General features: G+C 46.3%; 1 protein-coding gene across 5 annotated transcripts in view; it reads left to right on the forward strand.

Annotated features, from left to right (window-relative positions):
• Window positions 1-27010, forward strand: part of ETV6 (ETS variant transcription factor 6) — a 223752-nt gene that overhangs the window by 186012 nt on the left and 10730 nt on the right. For all 5 annotated transcript variants that reach the window (XM_036250533.1, XM_036250538.1, XM_036250527.1 and 2 more), the window contains 2 exons: window positions 3465-3599; window positions 17389-17931. In XM_036250533.1, the coding sequence (XP_036106426.1) occupies window positions 3465-3599; window positions 17389-17931 (678 nt within the window). The remainder of the gene's footprint in view (window positions 1-3464; window positions 3600-17388; window positions 17932-27010) is intronic.

The following is a 27010-nucleotide window of genomic DNA, read 5'->3' on the forward strand; positions in this document are numbered from 1 at the left end:
GCGCAGGGAAGTACGGGGCAGAGCCGGCGTCAGCCCACTGGGGGCTTCACCCACCGAGCAGGGAGAGTAGTCTGAAGAGGCGAGAATGGGCGAATGGCCTCTGTTAACCTTTGCCCTTTCTGGAGCGGAAATAGCACTCACTGACCATGACCCAGACACTTCTCCTTTGTTCAATATGTGAGACCTCCATAGGGACCACAGGTCTGTCCAAAATCACCTTAACGTCCATATTAATAATAATGGTGGTGGTAGTGGCGGCGTAGTGGTCATGGCCACAGCTGGTGTTTGCTGAGTCTCCCTGTTCGCCGGCTGCTGCGATGAGGCCGTTACCTGATCACCTCCTGCACTCCTCCCGGGAAGTGGATGCTGGTAACAGGCATATGTGGAGGAGGGAACTGAGTGGGGAGGGGATGTGCCTGAGGCACCAGCAGACTCCACAGCGGAATTCCGCCTGGCCCACTTTGTTGCCCTGCCCGCCCTCCAGGCCCGTCTTTACCACCACAGGTCGGAGCTTCTCCAGCCCCTGCAGTGAGCCCAGGAAGAGGTTAGGGTGTGACTGTAGCAGCCCCCACTCTGGGTGCTTCGAGACATTGCTCTCACCCAGCCCTCACAGCAGACTTCGGGGGTGGATGTTGCTTCGGGGACGCGCTCAGTCACCTGGTGGACCAGCTGGCCCTCCAGCCCAGCAGCGAGCCTGCCGTCTGTGCCTCCGCAGTACGTCAGCATGTTCTCCAAACGAACAAAGCCGAGCACCCTCACAAACACTGAATTCATGTTTCCTGGCCTCCCCTTCCCAAATGGATACCCTAAATACTGACCATTTTTTGAAGTAATCGTAGTAATCAGGAATACATTCTTCAGTGTTTTCGTTTTCTCTTCTGCATACTCCCCGAAATAAAGCCTCTCTCAAAGCCACAGGACGAAACTCAGCGAGTGTGAGGCCATGGAAATTAAGAAAGTTTAGGAAGACATGACACTAAACCAAAAGAAACAAAATATTGATTAGGGACTTATTTTTGTAAGCAATTAAAATATGAATCATTATGATAGGACTGTATTCCGGGCTCCGTGTCCTCCTGTCATGGAGACAGCATTACCATGACTACCGTGACTGAAAGGCTGGGTTTGGAGGCGCTCCGAAGCCTCCCCAGGTCCAGAGCAGTCACACGTGCCTCGCTCGACCTTCTGGAGAACTGTGAAAAGTCTGAGTCAAAATGCCCTGCGCCTTCTCGCCCGTTTCACTAAAAGGAAATACCCAAGTGACACGGTGTCCTCAGCTCTTTCAAGTCTTTGCTTTGATGAGTCATAATAGTAAATAGTGGCAGTAAGTTATGTTAATAACAACCAAAATTCAAAGGTAGAGGGAGGCAGAAAGCCAGAGTGAGACACAAGGGACCTCAGAAAGCCTGTAGAATAGAATGTTATGAGCTTTATTTGGTTTAAGTGGAAAAGGGGTAGAGGTTTGCACAGGGAAAGAATTTAACAGAGTATTTCTCAGATTCAGGCTGCATCGAAAAGAAAAAAATAATTTAGCACTATATACAGCCCCAAATAGGCAGTTAAATTAAGTCGCTAATAAAAGAATCTGTTTAAAATGGCGAAAATTAGAGATAAAAGCGCTTTGTCTGCTACCGTTGTTAACTGCGTATCTGTCTGGAAGGGCGTGGGGGACAGTCTGAAGACTGGTATTTTAAAGAATGGTCACCCTCCTCTGAGGGGTTTTCAGGCACCCACCTGCATTTTGAACTTGGATATAAGCCAAAGGGGTGGAGCCCAACCATGACAGTGTTTTTTCTCTAATTAACTTCTCAGTGGACACTTCAAACACCAAATATATCAGAACAGAGGCCCCAGCTCAGAACAGTTCCCACCATCTTCGGCAAGGGGCTGACACCTAAGGACAGATTTCTGCCACTCATGGGGCCTTGGAGCAGCGCCATGGTGTACAATGAAGGCGGGAAGCATCCTAGATGTGCCTGTTGCCTGTATGGTCTCCTCAGTACTTCGCGCCTCTGCCCCGACCTGTGAATTGTTTTTCCCTGTTTGTTCTCTTCCTGCCTGGAATTGGGGTGGGTAGAAAAGCATGGTGTTTCTTTTCCCAGAGGGCGGGGATGATTTCTATGAAGAATCTATGAGTTGTCACTGGACCATTAAAACTTCATATACTGCCCTGGCCGGTTTGGCTCAGCGGTTAGAGCGTCTGCCTGTGGTCCTGAGAGACCCGGGTTCGGTTCCCGCTAAGGGCGCGTACCTCAGTTGCAGTTTGTCCCCGGCCCTGGTCGGTTGTGCGGGTGGCAGCCACTCAATGTGTCCCTTTCACGTCGATGTCTCTCTCTCTCTCTCTCTCTCTCTGTTCCTCTCTCTCCCTCCCACTCTACCTGAACAAAAAATGGAAAAATGTCCTCCGGTGAGGATAAAAAAAAATAAAAAAATAAATAAATAAATAAAACTTCATATACTCAATGATTTCATCATCCTTTGGATTATCTGAAATGTAAGCAAAGATAGATGTGGAAAGAATGTTTTCACAAAAGCAAATAGCAGTCGATTAGGACAATTTGAATTTCAAATCAGGTGCCCTGCCCTCAGGCAGCTGCTGGAGGGTTCAGTGATGGAGGAGGAGAGGGGCACCGGATAAGCCTGATTCTGACGGAACCGGATGGGACAAACAGGGCTTTCCTCTTGGTGGCAGGATTAGGGGGACTTTGGTTTTCTTTCTGGTTTTCAACATTGTACAATACTTTTTTGTATATTTCATACTCAGAAAGTTCTTTTTAAAAAATCACATGGGCCCTGGCCGGTTTGGCTTAGTGGTTAGAGCGTCCGCCTGCGGTCCGGAGAGACCCGGATTCGGTTCCCGCTAAGGGCATGTACCTTGGATGCAGTTTGTCCCCGGCCCTGGTTGGTCGTGCGGGTGGCAGCCACTTGATGTGTCCCTTTCACATCGATGTTTCTCTCTCTCTCTCTCTCCCTCCTGCTCTATCTGAACAAAGAATGAAAAAGTGTCCTCGGGTGAGGATAAAAAAAAAAAAGAAAAGAAAAAATCACATGGGCCCTGGCCAGTTTTGCTCAGTGGTTAGAGTGTCGGCCCTTGAACCAGAGAGACCCGGGTTCAGTTCCCGCTAAGGGCACATACCTCTATGGCAGTCCCTGGCCCCGATTGGGTTTGTATGGGTGGCAACCACTCGATCTGTCTCTCACATCGATGTTTCTCTCTCTCTTCCCTCCTCTCTCCTGTACTATCTGAGGATAAATGCAAAAATGTCCTCATGTGAGGATAAAAAAAATGACATGGCTCTGACCTTCTGCGTTCCAAGCAGCCATCCTGTGTGTGCCCGTGAGCTCCGTGAGAGCAGGAAGCAGGCCCGTCTCACCCACGTGTGGCCCAGTGCTGCGTGTGCAGTCGGAGCTCAGTGGCATAAATCATCCCCATTTCTTTATTCCTCTTTCCTTTTTCTTTCCAGGCGATGTGCTCTATGAACTCCTTCAGCATATTCTGAAGCAGAGGAAACCTCGGATTCTTTTCTCACCGTTCTTCCACCCCGGAAACTCGATCCACACCCAGCCGGAAGTCATACTGCATCAGAACCACGAAGAAGGTACCCGAGGAGGCTTCTCTTTCCTTGCCTGACAGTTAGACAAATCCCAGAGGTCTCATGGTTAATTGGATAAGCTGCGATTCATTTTTCATTCAACAAACAAATTATTGAGTGCTCACTTTGTATAAGACCCTGGGGGGAAGGCCAGGACGATCGAGATCACACTCTTCGTTCTGAGCAACTCACAATCTAGGTGAAGCGAGGTACAGGGTGTGCACACAGCCTCGTGGGAGGGGGTACCAGCAGCAGGGCCGCCTTTGTGCACGAGGCGGCTCTGGCCAATCCCTGGATGGTCCCGCAGGATTCTGTAAGCAGGGAGGAAATGGAGACCATTCCAAGCAGAGAGAATGACATAGGATGGAGTAAATCCTTGGAATACGAAGCAGGTGACTCGAGTTGTAGAGCTTGTCACACACACACCCGCAACCTTTTGTTATAAGAAATTTAAAAACCCCAAATAGAGAGAGTGAACTACACACACCCTGTGCGCCATCACCTGCTCCGGCACCGTCAGCACTGCCTTTGCAGAGCTGCTCCAAGGAGTTTAGATTGGAAACAGGATGCGGGGGACTTGGATGGAGGAAGGCAATGGGGAGTCACTGAAGATTTGTGTGCAGAGGGTAATGAAAGCTGGAGGAAGGAAAACACATCCAAACCCTCTGAAGTCTGTGGGGGCCCAGGGGTTCCTCTCGGAGCACCCAGGGCGGTGTCTTACAGCATGCTCGGGGACGTGCTCACCTCACTGTGCAGGTGCTGCTCTCCTGTGCGGCACACCGACAGAAAGCCACGGGGAGACAACAGCAAAGCCCGACTCGCACAGTGGCCCTACGAAGTTCCAAAGCAGGCCTGTGGAGATAGGATGTAAAGGCTTACTTCACACGCCATTGTGTCGGGCAGGATGCTCGGTGCCTCTGGGAGCCTTAGGTCCATGTGGTCCTGCCCGGACAGATTAGACAGCAGCTGGGGGGCCACAGCAATACTTTTAAACTTGGACATTTTCTTAGGACCAGATTACTACGGGACTAAAACTCCAGCCCCGTGGGGTATTTCCTTAAATTGATGGATCACCCCCGGGAGCAGGGCTAATATTTTTGTTTTGTTGTTGGCAAATTAAAAAAGTGAGAAGGTGTTTTCTTAATTAACACTTCACAAAAGAGAGCCTGACCAGGCAGTGGCACCTCTTCTGTGCCAAGTGCCTCACAGCAGGTCCCCGCACTTCCTGGGGTTTCTTGCCTGCTCCCTGCCCTGTCTCTCCTCCTTTCTTCCTCTCCTTTTCACCCTTGCTAAATTTAGCAGCCAGCCCCACCCCCAATTGGGTTTCCTCCTTCTTCTGCTCTTCCTGCACGTACATTTCCGCTTGCATGATAGCCAGCAGCTATTCCGGACCAGGGGAGGCGGGTTCACCGAAGCCTGACATTGAGGCGAGAATCGTATTACCTTGCCTGCCTCTTCAGATACAAAGGGTGTGTGATGGGTTTTTGTTTTTGTTTTCCTTTCTCTCTCATTTTCTCATGACTTAAAAAAAAAAAAATCCCATTTGGAATTCTATCCCCCTTTTTATTCCCAAATGTGATTGGAGATGGGTGGTCTCACCTCATCACAAAACCTTCCTCCTTCCCCACTCCTGATGTGAGTCATAAGGAAGTGTGTGTCGTTCTCATTTGCAGGAGCTAATCAATAGGCTTGTTCTCAGAGCCACTCTCATACCCACTAAATACAGATGTGCCACGACCCAGGCTTTAATGAGCTGTGTTCCGAGTGTTATGATGGTGGTGGGGATGAGCTCAGTAGGTAAAAGAATGGAGCTAATGAGGCCAAGGTCAAGGGCCTCGTTGCTCTGTGAACCAGTTAGCTCTGCTGCAGACCCGGCTCTTAAAAGTACCGCTGTTCTCAGAGACCATTCCTTAGAGCTGTCAGCCAGGAAACAAGATCTGAGAGCGGTAAAGCCCCCTCCTTCACCCGTTCAGACCAGGGCAGGCTCTGTGAACAGGTGGACATGTCAGGAGGGAATTGTGCGTCTTTATCAGGTGGTAGCAAATGAGAAGAGCCGCACAAGGCACAGAGGTGACATGAGGAGGCTGCCTGTTCCCAGACTTCCAGGACTGTTTGCCTTTGGTGACACAGGGACCAACTAGAGTGGTGAACGGACCAGTGCAGGTTCCTCACCCTCAGCCTTCCTGTCTTATCCGCCAACAGGAAGCATCCAGCTCAACGTGAGCTGGCTCTGGAATCAGTACTGTGGTATTTACTGGTGACTGGTAGCACATTCATATGGGCATGTGTTAACATACAGAGAGATCTGGTCCAGAAACAAAGTTCTGTAAAGGGAAACTCTACATATCAAACAGTATATCCCCCGTGGTTTATTTTACATCACTGGAGACACAGTCCCATGTCAAAGTATGTTGCTCTTGACTTGGCCCCGAGAGCGATGACAGTGAGGGAGGAGCACAGAGCTTTTCCGACAGGGCCCCACTCAGCCCTCAGGAGGCTGGCGCGGTGTGAGCGTGAACGCAGCTCCAGTCAGGCCCCGGGAGCGTCACCTCATCACTGCCCTCCACTCAGTGCGGACCCTCCTGTCACACTGGGATAGTCTCACGAAACGAAGGTGTCTCGTTTCATCTAGCAACAGCCCCCTGCACATCCCACCTGAGTGCATGGCTTTGGACTCCCTCCTCCCTCACTGGCAGCCCCATGGCAGCCCCCAAGCTGGTGTTGGTGTTAGCTCAGGGCCCCTCCAGGCTCTGACAGGAGAGGAAGGCGAGCTACCAATTCAAACCCTTCTGCTGTGAACACTCACCGTCTCGTGTGTTCTGAAATGGTCCCGCCTTGGGCAAAGCAGTCCTCAGATCACCGGGAGGTCTGGGAGAACCAGCATCCCCGCCCCTTTTCCTCGTGCGCTGACGGGAAGAGCGTGCAGTGTTGTATCACGAAGTAGCCTTATACTTTTCCATGCGCACTGAGATGCTAAGACAATGACATGGGACTCCGGTAAGTAAGGTAGAGCAGTAGGCATAAACCAGAACCATCTCAGACAAACCTAGACACGTGGTCAGCTTAGATAAAAGTGTTTGAAGTCGAAGTCAGGAAACCAGTTCTAACTCTTTATTCTTCCAGGACAATCATAAGGGCTAAATTGCTCATTTCTCTGGCCCTCGGTTGGAAGATAGGGGATTAGACTAAATGATCTCAGATGTTACAGCTCTCAAATCCTCACATTCTGTCCACAGTCTGAGCCTCCCTGGGTGAAGATAAATAGACACATTCTCTACCTTTAGGGTCATGGGCAACTAAAAGCTAGAAAATCCTAACAGTGCCCTGCCTGGTGTTACTCGGAAACTGCAAAACACCCTTCTAGATTCCTTTTCTTTGATTGTTGTGACTCATTTTATCTGCATAATGTGACTTAGTTAGATAGTTAAGTAGAAAGAAGACAAAATAAACAATGAAACTATTCTTTCACCAAGACCAGGAGGCAAAACATCTTAAGAAATGTCAGACCAGCAAATGATTATAAAGTAAATTTATTTCATCACACACAGTTGTAATATCAACTTCTTTTGATACCTTAGGTTCCAAAGTCACTTGCTTTGAGCTCCCATGGAACATTTAAAAGAAGGCGTTTGTCCCAAAGTATGTATGAGATGGCCACTGGTCCCTTGGTGTTAAAACTACTGAAATAGTGATTCCCTAAAAGCGGTTTAAAATGTGCTGTCAGTCTGGCCTAGTCTCAGAGTGGCAAAGTTACCCCTGTCGGCCTGGACGGGCACAGTCTCCAGGGAGAAGGAACGACATCTGTGTTTCTTAAATGTCCTTACCCCACCACCCCTTTGGGGACCCTCCTGTAACTTCAGCTCTTCCGTTCCACTCTCTCCTCTGTCCTGTCTGCGAGACCGGGAGGTGATTGTGAGTCACTTTGATTTGGAAATATTTACACATGCTGTGATTGTTTCTGCCTCGGTGGACACAGCTTTAAGGTGAAAATTCTGCTCTGGGGCCGCTTTTGCCACCAGGTGGACCTGGAAAGCGGAAGTGAAGACGAGAAATTTCGAGTGTCGAAATGCTGTTTTTCTCAATTCTCCTCACAGCCAGCACAGGGTGCGGGCATAGAGAGAGCATGTCTTTGATGGGGACAGGGTGGGTGGCCTGCATTCTAGGGTGGCCCACAGAAGCTTTATTTATATGATTCCTTTATTAAGGGAAATAGTACCCCTCCCTTCCCCCACCCCCAGATCTGAGTGCCCGAAGACTGTTTTGGAGGAAGGGAATCTTATACAAGTTTAATGACATAATTAAAGAAGATACGGTATATGAATCTGCTTTATAATAACAAAATGAGAGCTAACATTTATGGGGGCCTTTTTGCATGTCAGGTCCTGTTCTAAGCTCTTACATGTTTAAGTAGTTTAATCTTCACAACCAGCCCCTTAAGAAGGTCACGTTCCCGCTTTACAGATGCGGAAACAGGGAGAGCAGTTTGCAGTTCGGAGCAGACATGCCCCAAACCAGACAGCTGCAAAGGGGCAAAGTAAGACGTACCCCAGGCCCCAGGCTCCCACGCTGCGTTCATCCCGCAGGTGGACGAGCCGACAGAAACATTTTCATCAATTTCTTTTTCCTGCAAGCACCTTGGACATGGAACCAATACATGGGCCATCAGCAGAACTGTAGAGATTAGGATGCCAAGTCAGGTCTCCTGACTGGGGTGCACTGGGGTGCACTGTGGTGGGTCCTAGCATGCCCATTTATAATTTTTCTGCTTCAGAGTACCTGAAACAGCCAAATCTAAATTAAAAAAAAAAAGTCAAAGATAACTTTTGAGACACCAGTATATGTCCTCAGTTCATGATATGAAAATCTCCTATTGCCCTGGCTGGTTTGACTCAGCGGTTAGAGTGTTGGCCTGTGGACCAATGAGTTATGGGTTTGATTCCGGTCAAGGGCATGTACCTTGGCTGCGGTTCATCCCCGGCCCTGGTCGGGGTCATGTGAGAGGCACCAGTCGATGTGTCCCTCTCACATCGATGTTTCTCTCTCTCCCCCACTCTCTCTCTCCCAAATAAATAACATATTAAAAAAAAAAATCTACTAACTTACTTAGACTGCATTAACCCATATATAGATCCCTGACTGGCTCAGGATGAATGGGCTTAGCATGAGGACACCCCAGCTGGTGAGAAATGTGGGCCCTGAGTCAGGCGCTGGCTTCTGAGAGCTGTCAGAGCCCTGGGAGCCAGCCCCTCAGGACAGCTGCTGAGTGGACAGCAGGAGCGGTGCAGCTTTTAGCTGCTCGGGCCTCGTACTGGTTGTGAAAATCATCCCTGGTCCTCTCGTCTCGCTGGAAACGTGTTGATGACTGAGGCGGTGGGCGGGGCCTGGCATCTTTGTAATCCGTGTTAACCCTGTGATGCGTGATGGAACCAGAGAGCGGGATGGTGTGTCTGCTGTCCGGATCCTGGCCACCGTTCACACCCTAGCTCCCCAGAGTGCCCGCTGCGCGACTTTAGGCAAGTCACCCAACTTTCCTCTGTCTCGGTTTCCATCTGTAAAATAAGGAGAGGGGACCTATCAAATATGATTGATACAAGAAAGGATCAAGTTAATATGGAAAATGCCCTAGAACAGCACCTGTCACAAAGCAAGCATGCAATAAATGCCATTCATTATTATATTCGATATTTTTTGCCACTATTTGATTGGGTTTTTCTTTTTTTTTTTTTTAACTTAATGTAATTATGATAAAATATACGTGACATTTGCCATCTTGGCCATGTTTAAGTGTTCAGTAATAAGTATATTCACATTGGTGTGCGATGCTTGGTTGGTTTATTTCTTACCTTCGATTCCAGTTTTCTTAACCAGCCCCATTGCTGCAGCTGTGTGCGCTCGGTTTAAACACCGATCTGTGCGTCCCACACATAGGAAGAGCCCTGTGCGACCTATGCCATCGTCCTGGGATCCCTTCACTGGTTAGCTGGGCACCAGATGTAGCATTATTTCTGTGGTAAAATACATTTAAAGCCCCAGGCTTAATTGCTTTCAGGACACAGCCTGTTTTGAAAATGAGTACTGTGTGTACTTCATAACCTCCCAGTACCTGGCACGTGGTAGGTCCTCCATGACCCCTTTGGAACCTATTAATTTTCTGGGTGTCTCCTCTCACATTCAAGAACTATAAGATTAACCTTTCTGTGCCCCTTTCAGCTCTGTGATTCCTGGATCTGACAGGAGGTCACGCACGAGGTTCCAGCAGAAGAAGAACAGGCCCAGATCTTGACTTCCTGTCATCCCCTGGGCAACCAGCTTTTTCCCTTCCCAGGCCTCATTCCACTCTTTCCTAACTCCTTGCCTCTGCTTTGCTCCCTATATTTCAGGGTCCAGGGCAGCGTGACCTTTTACCCTCTGACCTTTGTCCCCTGGTGCAGCATTTGATTGTGATGAGCAAGTGTGGAGCCACAGATGGGGCACTGAGCCTCTTTGCAATGGTCTAGACTCAGTCACTTCAGGGAGGACCACTCACCCTCCCTCCGTCCTCTGGCTTCCTCCAGCGGCAGAGGCTGCTCTTAGCCCAGGAGCTAACTGGCTTTATTAAGCCAGAAGTTTTAGGGCCAAGCAATCGCTAATATACATGGATAACTCTCCCAAGGCAGCCTGGAAATCTTCAAGAAACTTCCTCTTACCACTAAGGAAGTGTCATCTGATTTTTTTAAGATAAGGGTGCTGGGAGCCTCGGTTGATGTTATCTTGCTCTCTCCCCTTCCCAGCCCTCCTCTGCCTTCTTTGTGCCACCCTGACCCATTCCTGTCAATGATTTACAAGGCTTACACCCACAGGTCTCTAGGCTCATTTGAAATCTGATCCCTTGATTGCTCCATTTACGTCTTTTGTGCTGCTTTATGGAGACTGAGGGAGGCTCCTTGACACCACCTACCTGCAAAGGGCAGCTTACAGCAGGAGCACCGCGCTGCGCGCAGACCTGCTCCCGCTCTGCACGGAGCCCCTGGCAGAAGTAGTCTGTTTGGAGGCTCTGCCCACAGTCACGAAGGTGAAACCTGAGTCCTGCAAGTTACCTATGTTGCTTCTTCCAGGTCCTTTCACCAAATGCTTATAAAATTCAAGGAGCGTACTTAGGATTTGTTGTGTATGACCTCAAACATCTGTGCATCATACCCTGCACACTTGGGCAGTTTTATTCTCAGGCCCTACAAGCGAATTCAGTAGCACTGGCAACTTGTTGAGATGAATGGACTGAAATGGGCAGGCAAAGGGTCAGTGGAAATCTCGGCTGAAACTCTTAGAAAGGGAGTAGGGGACGATGAAGGGTGTATTCGTTTTCTAGGGCTACCAGAACAACGTACCAGGCGTATTATCTCACAGTTCTGGAGTCTGGAAGTCCAAGGTTGAGATAAGGGCAGGATCCATTCCCTCTGAGGACTGTGAGGGAGACTCCGTTCTGTGCCCTCTCCTGGCGTCTGTGGTTTGCTGGAAGTCCTTGACGTCATCTTCACGTGGCATGCTCCCATGTGCACCGACTCTTCGTTCAGCACTTACAGTCTTTTGATGTAGGTTTATTTATTGTGTCTTTTAAATTATGATATTCTTGAGAACAAGGACCACATTTCCATACTCTTTGCATATTCTGCATCCAAGACACTACTTGAAATAGATTTGACATCCCTCAAGGTTCTGTGATTCAACTCATATTTTATAATCACTATGGAGCAAAACACGCCCCTTTTAATCATGCAGTGTGTGTGTGTGTGTGTGTGTGTGTGTGTGTCCAAATTCCCCTTTTCGTAAGGATACCAGTCATATTGGATGAGAGGCCACCTTCCTCTCACGTGACCTTCTTACCTAATTAAATCTGCAACGATCCTGTTTCCAATAAGGTCACATTCTGAGGTACAGGGCTTGGGACTTCGAAGAACTTAAGTATATATATGAAATCTGTTTTGAATCCCACCTCAAGACCTAGACCCTTTAACCTCCATGGTTCCCACAAATCTTTTAGAGAACTGAGCTGGGAAATGCTTCTTCCAGGAAGAATGTGGAACGGGGTGGACTGAGGCTAGAGAAGGAGGTTTACCTGCTGGGCCTGTGGCTTTTTTGCATGTCCCTAACTTGACTTCTCTCATCATCCCTGGCTTTGGGGAAGGCACACTGGTGGTCTGTGTGGTTCTGGTGTGTGAGGTATAAACTTGATCTTAGCCTTCGTTCCATCCCAGAAATTTTCTAATCAAAACCCATGACTTTAACCAAAGGCAGTTTGTTTGGGGTTTTTCTGTGTGTTTTTTTGTTTGTTTGTTTTTGGTGTACTAGTATTCATTATTTATAACATGATTAAATGGGGTCAAATTTTGGTGAATTTTAAATAGAGAACTTTTTCTAATAAGTGTAAAGAAAGAGGATGAGAAAATAAATTTGACTTTTTTTTTGTTATCATCACATTTAACTACCTAATTTATGTTGGGCTGTTTGGTAGTGAGAAGAGATTATTTCTGTCTGAAAAAGACCTACAAAGAGAAAGGTTTGGGATCAGAAAACACTTTTAACCAGAATAGGTTCCCTACCAGTCCTTGGTCTTTCCCCCTCTCCCTCTTCCTTCCACGCCCACACTAATTATGTGTGGCTTTCCCTCCCTCTTCCTTATGCATTTCCCTCCGTATCAAGACCTTCAGACCGAGGGCAATGTGGATAATTTCCCAGTTTCCCAGCTGGGCAATTCACCAAGAACAAACCCAGACATCAAGGCCAGACCAAAAAAAAATCTTCTTGTTTTAGACAGAAGACTCCTACATCTGGGGGATTTAATGCACCCACTGTCCGCTCGGTACATTTCCTGTGTCCGGAGCTTCTCTGCCTGCCGGCTCTGGTCTCATAAGTTTCCATACCCTGCTGCCAACTTATAATAACAGAGGCAACAGGCAGCAGGGTAGGAACGTCATCGCCCTCTCCATCCGTGGGCGCGAGCTTGCAGACTGAAACAAAAGCTTGGAAGACCTCATTGCAGGCCTTTCAGCCTTGACAGTGGTTGTGCCCAGACCACCAGTTGCCTGGAATTAAAACCCTCAGATCCAGTTCTCTACCATTAATGTTATCAACTTCATCAAGTACTTCCTCTTTGAGTGGTGTCTGCAGAGAAAGAAATAAATCATGCTCCTCCGAGGACTGTTCCTGCCCGGATCCTGAGTCCAAAGTAAAATCTGAGTTGATTATCCAAAGCACTGTCTCCTCCTTTATTGTTCCCAGTGATCTGGGCAGGAACAGAGAGTGAAATCTCTCCAGGACATTACATCAGTTCCTCTTTTACCCTTGGCATGAAAGTTCTTCCTCTCATAGTCCTCCCAGACTTCCTAAGACTTGCCTGAGTGCACACCCATGCACAGCCTTGAAGCCCAGGACATCAAAGGAAGCCTGCAGGTAACCAGACTACTGGCCAACGCCTGTGTCCATTTTGAAATTTGTAAGACGGGAAATGGACTCAGGAAATAGGATTTTTCAACACATGGTCTTCATCATCCTTAAGTATTTTTAAACCTTAATAAACAATTAAGGAAAGGGAGACATTCTGTTAATGGCATTTAGAAGAAAATACATGAAAGTTCAAAATGCAGCTACCTTAAATACTTGCTTACTTACAAAGGCCATATTATGTGACAGATGAAAAGTGAACCATGGACAAAAGATGAATTCATTTTCATGGATAGCAACATTGAGATCCATTGGATTCAAGTGAGGAAGTTAGAACTTCTTATCCCAACCTGTATCATCACAAGATCAATTCCACACTTAAAAAATGTTTTATAGTGGGAAATATCACACTGATAGGATTATATAATGAACCAGCATGTACCCATCACCAGCTTTGATCATCAATTATGGCCAGTTTTGTTTTCTCTGTGTCCCACCTGCTCTCTGATTTACCATCCAGATTATTGTCAAACAAATCTCAGATACATAATTTTATCTCTATTTATATCAGTACAAGTCTAAAAAGATAAGGACCCTTTATAAAATCATAGTCACAGAGCTTTCACATCACCTGAAAACTAACAGTTCCTCAATGTCACCAAATATCCTATTAATATTCACATTTTCCCAACTATCTCTTCAACATTTCTCCACTTTAAATCAGAATTCAAGCAAGGGTCTATATGTTGTGAATGGTTGATGTGTCTTTTAAGTCTCTTCAACCTATAGGTCTCCGTGTCTTTCTTTCTTACATGTGCACTTGTTCTCCTCTCTCTCTCTCTCTCTCTCTCTCTCTCTCTCTCTCTCACGCGCTCACTTTCTCATTCCTTCACTCTCTCGCTCTTTTTGGGTATTTAAAAAGAATTTAGCCAAAAGTAGCATAACTTTTCCCCTGTACATAAGTTGTCATTTTTTCTCAGGTTACTTTCAAGATTCTCTGTCTTTGGTTTTCAGCAGTTTGACTATGGTGTGCCTGGTGTAGCTTTTGTTGTATTTATTTTGCTTGGGATTTGTTGAGCTTCTTGGACCTTTAAGTTTGACGTTGTTACCAAATTTGGGGGCAATTTGACCATTATTTCTTCAAATTATTTTGCCCCATTCTTCCTATTCTCACCTTCTTAGACTCCAATTACATGTCTATTAGACCACTTACTATTGTTTCACAGGTCACTAAGGATCTGTTTATTTTTAATTTTTATTAATCTCTCTCCAAGTTTACTAACCCTATCTTCTATCATCTCCAACCTGCTGTTAAGTCCATGCAGTCCAGTTTTTCATTCCAGATATTGTATTTTTTTTCAGTCCTAAAATGTTTTTTTTGTGTTTTTTTTAACAGTGTTCATTTCTCTTCTGAAAGTCTCCATCTGTTATCATTAATTGTGGTCATCATTTCTTTTAAGTGCTTGAACTCATAACTATTTAAAAGTTCTTTTTTTTTTTTTTTTTTTTTTTGCTAATTTCCACATCTAGCTTATCTCAGTCTGTTTTGTTGATTGCCTTTCCTCTTGATTATGGATCACATTTTTCTGTTTCTTCATATGTCTAGAAAACCTTTATTGGATACTGGATATTCAGTAAAGATAGGGAGCACATTATAGAGACTCTGTATTATGTTATATTCCTCTGAAGGGTGTTGCTTTTCTTATTCTAGCAGGCAGTTAAATGACTGGCCAGTCACTTTGAATTTGTGGAGGCTTGGTCTTACATTTAGTCAGGACAGATCTATTCTAGTTTTGCTGTTAGCCCTCATGTAAATCCCTTTGTCCTAGAGCATTATCTTTACTCCTAAGGTGTGGCCATTCTGGGTTAATCAATAGCCTGAGGTGTTGACAGAGTTTGGTTGATAGGATTTAAACTCCAAACTCTATCCAATACAGTGGCCAGTAGCTGAGATTTCTGCTCATATCTTTCACTGAGCTCCTTAGAGTGTCTCCTGCACATGTGCTCTTCAGAGCATACGTTAAGGATTTACAGGAACTTCATGTGCCAGTTTAGTGGTACTCCCTCTGAGGCTTTCTTCTTCATGAGACTTGCTCTCTCATTTTTTTTTGCCATTCTGGCAGCTTCATACTCTAATCCCTGACACCTCAAGCAGCTTTCTATTTTCTAGCTGCCCTACATTACATGGACTGAGGAGAATCTCACTCTTAATTTTCCTTCTTTTAAAATCCCCTTCAGTTTTCTCCATTACCTTCAAATCACTTATATAAATGTATTCTATCCAAACTCTAATATTTCTGTATATAGAAAGGTTAGGCTAGTATAGGCCACTCTGCTATTATTGAAACTGGAATCCCCTTCTTCTTTATTAGAAAAATAGTAGTATACCATAACTACTTTATCTTGCCCTGGCCAGTGTGGCTCAGTGGGTTGAGTGTCATCTTGTGCACCGAAAGGTCGCTAGTTCGATTCCTGGTCAGGGCACATATCCATATTGCAGGCTCAATCCCCTGGTGGGGGTGCACGCAGGAGGCAACCAATTGATGTTTCTCTCTCTCCTTCTCCTTTCTTCTCTCTCTAGAAATCAGTAAAAACATATTTAAAAAAATAAATACTTTATCTTGCTTTGCTTATCTAACCATAGAGCCTAGAGACCAGGCTTAGCAGAATATTAAGATACTCCTCATTTTATTTTCTGGCTGCACAATCCTCCATTGTTTAGAGATACACTCTAATTTATGAAACCACTCTCCTATTGGTAGCCGTGCCAATGATTAAGCACTTTTAAATTCATGGCAGCAGCTGCCCTGGCCGGTTTGGCTCAGCGGTTAGAGCATTGGCCTGCGGTCCTGAGAGACCCGGGTTCGGTCCCCTCTAAGGGCGCGTACCTCGGTTGCAATTTGTCCCCGGCCCTGGTTGGTTGTGCGGGTGGCAGCCACTCGATGTGTTACTTTCACATCGATGTTTCTCTCTCTCTCTCTCTCCCTCCCACTCTACCTGAACAAAAAAATGGAAAAATGTCCTCGGGTGAGGATAAAAAAAAAAAAAAATTCATGGCAGCAGGTGATACAGTAGTTACAAAATTAACCCTTTGCCTTCAAGCAGATGATCTTTTAGTGACCATGAACAGTATTTATCTTGTTCACTGTCTCACCTGACAGGTGAGATCTAGAGGCGTCCCCATTTTCCTGTTAACCCTGTGCAAACTGTCTAATAACCACCACCTCTGTCTGTCAGGTTCCCAGCTCCCCTTTATATGTTCTTCAGATAGATATTGCTTTGCTTAAAACCATGGACAAGTCTTGATCAGAACAGGGACTTTTTGGTGAGACAGCTCTGGGAACAGATATGGCCAGAAAAATGTCATTGAGGTAGTGTGGGGCCCTGTAGAAAGCTCCGTTCCCCTGGGCAGAAGCCTCTCCTTCCTCTCCTCAGCAGGGCCTGTGAAAGCCAAGTGTGTGCTGGTTCCTCCGTCAACCTGCCTACAGAACTACTTCTGTTGCTAGGCTGAGTATACTTCTCATGTAGTCCTTGCTCAAATGTCAGAGGGTGGAGGTATGTTAGGGGTTCTCCATCCCTCCTCCTCCTTCACGTACCTCTACCTGTCTCTAAGCACTTGTTGATAGGGTCTGAGCGTGCAGAGACAAGGCGATTCTAAATGTTCTTTCAAGTGCAATTAGATTATTGTTCTGTACATTGGGCCCACTGTTCATGCTTAGAGCAGGTTTGGATGTGACTTCCCCAGTTTGTACATAGCAAAGTGGTAGGTCTTATAATAGGTACATAGGTTCTAGACTCTGATTGGAACGTGGTACTCATCCCCTAACTGGCTGTGTGACCTTGGGTAGGTTAACTCCTGTAGGCCTCCACTTTCCCACTTGTGAAATGGGATTACTGTAGTTAGTCTCTCCTACTTAAGTGTATTATAAGTTTTAAACAGTGCAATGCAGTTCCTAGGATATAGTAATTGCTTCATTATCATCATCATCATCATCATCATCATCATTAAATACTAACAACTCCTGGAGGTAGAGAATATGAAAATATAAGTCAGTGAAAGCACTAGAGAGAAACCCTTAAGGACCCTGAAAGCCACATGGAAGCATCAGAGACAAAGAATGAAAGTTTGGCTTTCTTGTGTTCGTAAGCCACTAGTAGGAGATTCATGGAATGTTCGTAGACGTTCTTAGCTGTCTAACAGCAGGAAAAGAATTGTAAGTGTGCGCACTTTAAGTTCCTCTGCGGTGAAACGACTGCAGCCTGGGAAGCAAGTTGCTGCACTGCGCACACCCCCCTGTTCACTGCTCTAGACCCACAGGGAGGTCCCTCTCCTGACAGTTCATGGCGGGCTGTGATTGTCTCTCCCTGTGCTCCACAGATAACTGTGTCCAGAGGACCCCGAGGCCGTCAGTGGAGAATGTGCACCACAACCCTCCCACCATTGAACTCTTGCACCGCTCTAGGTCACCCATCACGACAAATCACCGGCCATCTCCCGACCCAGAGCAGCGGCCCCTCCGGTCCCCCTTGGACAACATGATCCGCCGCCTCTCCCCGGCCGAGAGGGCCCAGGGACCAAGGCTCCACCAGGAAAACAACCACCAGGAGTCCTACCCCCTGTCAGTGTCTCCCATAGAGAATAATCACTGTCCACCGTCCTCCGAGTCCCACCAGAAGCCATCCAGCCCCCGGCAGGAGAGCACGCGTGTGATCCAGCTGATGCCCAGCCCCATCATGCACCCTTTGATCTTGAACCCCCGGCACTCCGTGGATTTCAAACAGTCCAGGCTCTCCGAGGACGGGCTGCATAGGGAAGGGAAACCCATCAACCTGTCACATCGGGAAGACCTGTACATGAACCACATCATGGTCTCCGTCTCCCCGCCCGAGGAGCACGCCATGCCCATTGGAAGGATAGCAGGTAAGTGGGTGCTCCCCTCTGCCGCCACTTCAGCCTCAGGGGGAACCTAGCAAAGCCCCACTGTCTCCCTAGAGCCTTGCAGCTAGCCTCACACCATCCCCAATTAGGTGCCCTCCAAGGCTCTGTGAAGGCCAGCGGGGGCTTCTGCCTGGATGAGGCGAAATCCCTAATGGGCTAGTTAATGAGCCGCTGGGACAAAGCAGTTAATGAGCCTCAGAAATGTTTAAAAAAACAAATGTCCTACATTCAACTTATAAGGAGAGTCACATCAGAATCATGGCAAAGTGAAAACATTTAAAATAAAAGGTTTATGAGCATGTTAATGGCCCTGTCCTAAAGTTTCCAGCCACTAATTAATAACCAGACACAGCACAAAGAATCCTTGTCTCAGATTCAGGCCTATAATTCCACCCATAGCTCAGTGCAGCCGTGGGTAGGAGAGGAACACAGGATGGTGGTGTGGAGGTAGGTGCCGTTAGGTCATTCGGACCGAGGAAACCACTCTTGAACTCTTTTTTTTTTTTTTTAGTTTTTTTTTTCTTTATTGATTTTATAGAGAGAGGAAGGGAGAGGGAGACAGAAACATCGATGAGAGAGAACATTGATTGGTCGCCTCCTGCATGCCCCCCCCCCCCCAGGGATCTGGCCCACAACCCGGGCGTGTGCCCTGACTGGAATCGAACTGGCGACGTCTTGGTGCATGGGTCGGTGCACAACCACTGAGCCACACCGGCCGGGCACCACTCGAATTCTTTTACTTTTATGATGACAAGCCCAATTTTGCTTTCCTAAGACAAGAAACTAGTGGAAATCTACACATTGCATCTTTGCTAGTCTTCCATAATCTAGGTGAAGTCATTCTCCAGAAGTTTAATCCTCCAACCACTTGGCAAGATTAGCTCTTTAAGATGAGCTCTTTTCCTGGAGCATTGCTCCGTTTGTGACACATTTGTTGTGCACCGACTATGTGCAGATAAACACATTAGGAAACAGGGGACACGGAGCTGATTTAACACAATTATTTCCTCGAGGAATTTAAAATTTACTGGGAGAGACAGATGGGAAAACCACTAACTAAGATATAAGGCAGAAGGAAACAGGTCCTGTGTCCCATTCATTCAGAGCGCAAGCATTTACTCACTTATTTATTACTCACTCACTGTGTGCTAGGATAATTAAGTACTGTGGAAGCAAGCAGACAGCAGGCACGCTTTGACTGGAGGAACTGGGGTAGCTCGATGCTGGAGGTGATTTGTGTTCAGTAGCGGAGCGATATATGCAGGAAGGGAGAGTCAGGCCTGTTCTGGGAAAGGTGAGAAATGCCTCTTCCTCTGCCAGCCGCTGCCCCAGGACAAAGTGCCCGCTGAACCCCAGGCTGAGTGCTGCCTCTGCCTTGACTCATGGTCCCTTTCTTATTGAAATCGTGTGTTTCCATAGTGTTCTCTGGCCCCGGTGCACCTGCAGTGTTGCTTCAATTTTATTGTTATAAATAATTTACATCAGGAATGTTGAATCAAGAAAATGAGATGGCAAAGAAATAGGACTTATGTTTTAAAACTATGAAAAATGAAATGATCTATGCCTGGGATTGATTCAGAACGATCCCGCAGGGTCGGGCATGAGGAATGGATGGGGTCTACATAAAATAAGGTTAGCCCTGAGCTGGCGGCTGTATGGCTGGGTGACCCATGCACAGGGGGGTCACATTATTGTTCTTTTTTCCTGTGCATATATATATACTTTTTAATAATAAAAAGAAAAACCGGGAAAGAAGAGCAGGGAAGAAGCGGAGCTTAGACAAAGCATGTGCATTTCCCCAGACAGCTGGAGAAAGAGCATAGGTCAGGGCATCCCCGTGGACATGTAGGACCCACCTCAGGCCTTCCAGCAAGGTCCTTCTCGCGTGGTTTGCGCGTTAGTACTGAATGCTTTGCAAATACTCCCTGCTTGTGTGTAATTCTCAGGACAGCTCTTTGAGGCAGCTTATTACTGCTCTGTTTGGTTTGTATGGGTCATTTGGACAGGGGAAGCCACAGAGGAAACCGAGCCCTAGAGACGCGGAGGTCAAATGGGCTGTGTGACTGCAGGACAGCCCTAGCCGCCTGTCCACGGCCGCCAGCAGTGCTGCCGCTGCCCTCGCGGGGCCGCCGGCCGCTGACATCTGTTGTGTGTGCCCCCTCCGTGATGTCTTCACAGGCTTCTTCGGAATCTAAGATAATCCTGTACATAAAGAAAGTTACGTTTTATAGACTTATGGAGTTATTTTTCTCTTGTTTAGCAGTTTGAAATTTTAAAAATATTAGTCTCTTAAAATTGTGCTATTTTTTTAAATCTTTTTCCCAAATTTCAGAATTGTTGGATGATGGATGTAGTCTCATCAGTTAGAAGCTCCATGGAATATTGTACCAACCAAGTGACGAACCTTGGTGCCTATGGATGCCCTCTCTCTTAGGAGCACACAGAAAAGGCGAATCTGTGCTTTTGTTGAAGACTCTAGGAAATCAGAATGTTCATGTCAACAATCCTGGGGCCCAGATCCTGTGGAGGAATGTGTTAACTCCTGCAGTATGATACAGTCCCCTAAAATTATTTACTATTAATGTCCTAATGGTATATTCAAAAGTTTAAACATCTCCAGGTGTCTGTGCTGACTAATAGACCAAATCCAGTATTAGCTAATTTAACTGAAAGGCACTGTTTTCCTCATGGGTGAAATGAGAGGGTTGGAAAGCTGATGGTGTGTGTAACAATCTAACTCCAACTCCAGAAGTCTGTGATCTGACGGTCTGGATTCTGTACCCTCCAAAGAGAGCGCATCACGATTCTAGGTGCCTTCGTTTCATTTGGGAGATCCCTGTCTCTCCGCCCCAATCCTTCTGGGATGTTTTTGGATTACTCCAGTCCTTGTAAAATTGATTCTGTTTATTGAAGGTCAAATTTATTGGATGATTTCTATGTACAGTGTAAAGTTCTGTCATTACTAAAGAGCCATAATAATCTTTCAATTCTCTATGAAGCAGCTGTTAGATGAGAAAACTTAGTTCCTTAAGCTTTTTGAATGAGCACAGAGCAGAAGGAAATGAAGATGCTGTTGAATGTCGCTCGCTGAATACCGTAGCTGGAGGGTACGGATAGAAACACTACTTATGAATGTCGATCCAATAGTAGAGTTGAATTCTTATTTGTTCAGATATAATTTTCTCAGATACCTTAGGATTTATGCATTTGGACACCTGCCTTTAAGGTGGGTATTGGAGGAGGGGTAACACCTTAGCTGTAAATGCTGTATGTGGTATCTTCAAAGGACTCCTATTAAATACTAATAGGAGGTTGGAGCAGGCCTATCAGGGAAGGCTTCGTGGAGGGGCTGGCTTAGATGTGAATGCTTCGAATATGAGCAAGTGGAGATTAGGGGAAAACAGTCATTCCTGCTGGAGAAAAGACAAACACGATTCCTGCTGGCCAGTCTATTTTTTTCTGCTTCGGGTAAAAATGTAAATCCAAGAATCCAGGTCCATTAAAAACCCATTATACTTCATCAATTCTTTATTTTTTCACTGTTTAATATTGAGATGCATCATACAATTAAGAGATTACACGCAAAGTTATGATAGTTTACCTAGGTATTTATCTCATGGCAAAACTAAAATAATCAATAAAGGAAATGCTAGAGGTAGTTGACAATTTAAATACAAACCGCAAATGCGATCTATTTAAATATACCATGCAGCTTATTTTTGAAAGTGTCATTTATTTTTCAAAGCACAAGATGGACCGTTACTGAGTTTAACAAGTTGGAATGGCTGGCATTTCTGGGAGAGTTAACACAGGCCAGAGTTTTTATTGAATAGCTAATGGTGTGTGTAACAATGAGCAAATTGCTTCTTTTTGTGCTTATTTTCTATTTATTATCCTTAGGCAGGGAAGGAGGGGCAGCATCTGTCAGCCTTCTAACACTTTACCAGCCCACAAAAGTTTTACTGGCCTGTGTCTCACCAACGTGTTTTGTAAGCAGAGTACGTTGGCAGTGAGCTCCATGGTTGATGAGGTGTGGCTCTGGTGAGGCCATGAGTCATGCTTTCAGTGTGTCTTGAAATTCATTCTTAGAACTCGACGGTTCCAAAGCTAGAGGGTCTTTTACCGATGAGGAAATGGAGATGCGCACACATCGGGAGCCTCCTGCTCCCATCCAGTGTCCTTTCCCACACGTGTCCTTCTGAGCTGGGACTCCAAGCGGGGATCGAAACTCTGGCCCGTGGGCCAAAGCAGCCCCCGCCTGTTTTTGTAAAGTGAGTTTTATTGGCACACAGCCACTCCCAGTCACTTAGTGCCGTCTGTGGCTGCTTTTGCCCAGCGAGGCAGAGTTGAGTAGCTGAAGCAGAGATGGTGTGGCCAGCAAAGCCTGAGCTACGTACTGATCGGCCTTTCACAGAGACACTTGCTGCCCCCTGTTCTACAGACTCTGGTTGGTGTGCTTGGAATCCTGGGCGGAAGGTAGCGGGCGGAAGGAGAGACACTGTCCCTCCCCGCAAGGAGTTACTTGCGGTTTAGAGGATGAGGCATACCTAAGACATGGGAGGACCCAGACCAGTGAAGTTAGGAAGGAGGCAAGTTCTAGGCTGCTGGCTGCTCAGGACCCGTCCAGAGTGGTCACAGTGACATCGTCAACAGAAGTAAAGTGCAGCTGAGTAAAAGATTATCTCTTTGCATACTTGAATTTTATAGTTAAATCATTCATTCATTTATTCAAAAAGTATCATGTAGCTCTATGTTCCAGACATTTTTCTAGGTCATGGGCAGAGCATCTCAAAACATCAAATGTTGCGTCTTTCCTGGCCTAGGCACTACCCCTCTTGCATTATGCCATCAGATAAACTAACCTGCTTTGTTTTTAATTACGGACAGCTAAGTCTTAAAGAAAAAATTTTAAGTCATTTTGGCTTTCTCTTAAAGTTCTTCAATTCCATTAAAACCTTGCCCAAGCCAGTTTGCTCAGCGGTTGGAGCATCGGCCCATGGACCAAAGAGTCGTGGGTTTGATTCTGGTCAAGGACACATAACTCGGTTGTGGTTCGGTCCTCGGCCCTGGTCGGGGCTGTGCAGGGGGACAACCACTTGACGTGTCTCTCTCACATCGATGTTTCCCCCCCCATCCCCCACTCTATCTGAAGATAAAAAATTTTTTTAGGATATATTCCTAGAAGTGGGATCACTGGGTCAAATAGCAGATCAATTTTTAATTTTTTGAGGAAACACCATACTGTTTACCATAGTGGCTGCACCAGTCTGCATTCCTACCAGCAGTGGACTAGAGTCCTCTTTTCTCTACACCCTCACCAGCACTTACTGTTTGATGATTTGTTGATAGTGGCCTTTCTGACAGGTGTGAGGTGACACACCAGCCATTGTTATTTTAATTTGCATCTCTCTGATAATTAGTGATGTTGAGCATTTCTTCCTGTGTTCTTGGCCATTTGTATGTCCTGTTTGGACATTTTTAATTGGGTTCTTTGTCTTCCTTTGCTGAGTTAAGCCTGAAACACCAATCAGAAAGAATATATGTTCCCCCATGTTCATAGCAGCACTATCTACAATCGCCAAGATCTGGAAACAGCCCAAGTGTCCATCATGGATGAGTGGATAAAAAAGCTGTGGTACATATACACAATGGAATACTATGCAGCTGTAAGAAAGAAAGATCTCTTATCCTTTGAGACAACATGGAGGGACCTGGAAAGTATTATGCTAAGTGAAACAGGCCAATCAGAGAAAGACAAATACCACATGATCTCACTTATTTGTGCAATATAATGAACAAGGTGAGCTGACGAACAAAATAGACGCAGAGACATAGAAAGGAGTATGGTTCAGACTGACAAACCTCAGAGTAGGGGGGTAGGGAGAGGATGGGTGAGATGAACCAAAGAACTTATATGTGTGCATAACCAACAGACAGACAACAATGTTAGGGGGTGGGGGGCAGGATGAGGAGGAGGGGGTGTAGGGAGGGGGAAAGGAGAAACATCTGTAACAAAAATAAATTAATAAAAATTGGAAAAAAAAACAAAATAAAGAAAAAAGAAAAAGAAAAAAAAAAGTTTTTTAATTTAAAAAAACCTGAGTGATCAGCCTTCCTGTTGGCTTGTCCCTTCCTTGACCTTAATCCAAAAATCTGCTAAGGAAGCAAGATCCATTGGCAGACTGCTTTAGAATTCACCCGTAGCCTCGGTGCTGCACAGAAGTGGGGACTTTGGAGGTCTGTACAGATCTGTTGTTCCAAATCCATGGCCCACCCAACGGGAAACTATCTCTTGTCTTGTGCTTATCTCGTAGCTTTTAAGTCTCTGGATTTGCTTTGCAAACACAAACTTCGTGGTTTGTGAGGATTTCATTGGTTCCTTGATCCTACAACAGATAAGACATGAATTCTACCCCCAGGCCATGTTCTCTCCATCCCAGCCCTTATATAACACTTGTCCTGGCCATCTTTCAGATCTCTAAACGGACTTTAAAAAATATGTTGATTATCTCTCAAGCTTACATTTTTAGCAGAGACTTAAAATTCTAATCTGGGAGACATCAGTCTTCTGTATCACTATGTGTCACCAGGCTAGGGCAGTGCACTGTCTTGGTTTGTATTGACTGGATGAGTTTTATATGCACAGAAAGTCAGTCTTGGAAGCCTCTAGTCCTTTTGGGTTTTGTTTTTTAATGTTTTTATTGATTTTTAGAGAGAGAAGGAGGGAGAGGGAGAGGGAGAACATCGATTGGCTGCCTCCTGCATGTCCCCCACTGGGCATCAGGCCCACGACCTGGGCATGTGTCCTGACCAGGAATCGAACCAGTGACCTCTTGGTCCATGGGTCAACACTCAACCGCTGAGCCACCTGAGCCAGGCATGGTGAAATTGTTTCAAATGAGGCTGGTGGACTTTTCTTTTATAAATGAGCCTCAGGAGCAGCCTTAAAGGGGAAAACAGCATCAAAAAGAGAAGTCTGCAGGGATAAGGATGAAAGAAAGGGGTGACAGGCCTTTGCAGTCGGAATGGGGTATGCAGGCACGTGTATACCTTTGCACACACCCTTACGTGTGTAAATGTGTTGAGGTAAGAAAGAACAGGCCTGTGGTATGTCTCCATAAATCAGAGGGGCTCCGAATTTTAGTAGCAGCTGAAAGAATCATGGCCCCCCATACTGTTTCAGACAGATAACCCTCAGCAGACCCCTGCAGCCCAGAATCCTCGCGGGCTCCTGGCCCAGGTCCTGATCCACAGCCAGCCTGGAGTGTGGGGCCGCAGAGCAGAACTGTGGGACAGCGTGGATTCTGGAGTCAGCAAGACCGAATTCTAGTCCTTATCTCCCAAGCAAAGATGTTTAATGTCCCTGAGGCCTAGTTGCCTTTTCCATAAAGATAAGGATGTGAATAGTCATTTCTGGGCACTCTAGAATACTAATGAGGCAGTAGGTAAATGTATAGCACAAGTAGGTTGATCACTGTTAGTGGCCGTCCTCCAGGGCCCCGAGAACAAAGGGAGAGCAGTGGGTACGGCCAGCACCACTGCCCACCCGAGCTGGCCCGGGGCACTGACCTCTATCGGGGCATTTGTTTCGAGTGATGCCGGCCTTCAGAGTGTGCCCTTCAGGGCATCTGGTTCCCTTATTTCCCTGGAGATTAACCTCTGCACTCCCTCTTGCCTCCTCTCACTTTGCCCTCTGTCCATGTTTGGAGGAGATGGATGAGAGCCCTGGGGAGGGGAGGGTCCTTCACCCCGGCAGGACTCTCCAAGTCCCTGCAGGACTGACCCCTCACACTCTGGCTGAGTCACCGCACTTTATTTTCATTGTGAAACATGGAGAGATCAAAGCGCCCTGAAAGAGAAGGCAGTTCTAGGACAAGGTTTTAAAAAGATAAACAGTAAGGGCACCATGGCTGTGTGGAAAATGATAGAAAGGGCTGGAGGAGACTGGAAACTCCAGTTTGTTTAAGGGTACACATATCTGTAAGACAGCGTCCCTACCTCCCGGCAGTACCTGCGTAGGAAGCTGTCCCATCCCTGAGCGAAGCAGAGACTGGGCAGTGCCTCCAGCTGTGGCTCAGGCCCAGCTGTGAGGCCTGAGGTGCAGAGACCAGCATTTCCCAGCCCTGCCCCACACCGTCTGCACCCAGAGGTGTAAAGGTCCAGGCAGTTTGTAGCTGTGGCCCCTCTGCCCTGTGAAGCCAGGAAGCATAGATCTGCCTTCTGTGCCTCAGCTCCTCGCTGCCCAGCTTGCCACTGCGCACATGGTTCCCGCTTCCCTAAGCCCGGCAAAGCATGAGCACTTACCAGTGTAAGCACCTCTGCTGGCTACACTGCAGTCATCAACTTTCTGCCTCTAGGCAGTGGCTTATCTAGACTAGAGGGAGGTGGGGGAACAGGCCAGATTGCCCCTCGCCCTTGGAAGCTGATTCTCTGAGCAGGGTTTCTCAAGTTTGGCACTCTTGGTAATTGGGCCAAAAATTCTTTCATGTGAGGGGTCGTCCTGTGCATTGTAAGATATTTAGCAGCATCCCTGGCTTCTACTAGAGGCCAGTAGCATCCTCCACCCCAGTTGTGACATCCAGAATTGTCCCCACACATTGCCAAATACCCCACAGGGAACAAGAGTTTGGAAACTAGTTACTCTTATAATCCTGAGTAGCAAAAAAAAAAATTTTTTTGCATGTTACTTGCCTGTTTTGTTGCTGAATCTGAAATAAATTTATAATTTTTGCATAATAAATTTAAAGAAATGAAACAGGGACACTCAGTCTTTTCTTGTTGGAGATTATACCCACAGAACTCCAGTTTTCAGACTTTCATTTAAAATTTCATTTAGGCAATAAAAACTACATAAAATTACTCTCTTAGAAGCTTTCCCAAAATTTAAATTAACTACCATCATTTAACATGCCCTTTGTCAGTAACTTGACGTCCCACTCAGATTTTATAAACTTCAGCTCTGTCTAGCATGGTCTTTTCTTTGGAAACCATGTTGGCTACTTGTGAATTGCCCATCTTTTTTACAGTCTCTGCTCAATGAACTTACAATGAGTTTCTGGTA

Source organism: Molossus molossus, unplaced genomic scaffold, assembly GCF_014108415.1.
Source record: "Molossus molossus isolate mMolMol1 unplaced genomic scaffold, mMolMol1.p scaffold_m16_p_10, whole genome shotgun sequence".
NCBI classification, from domain to species: Eukaryota; Metazoa; Chordata; class Mammalia; order Chiroptera; family Molossidae; genus Molossus; species Molossus molossus.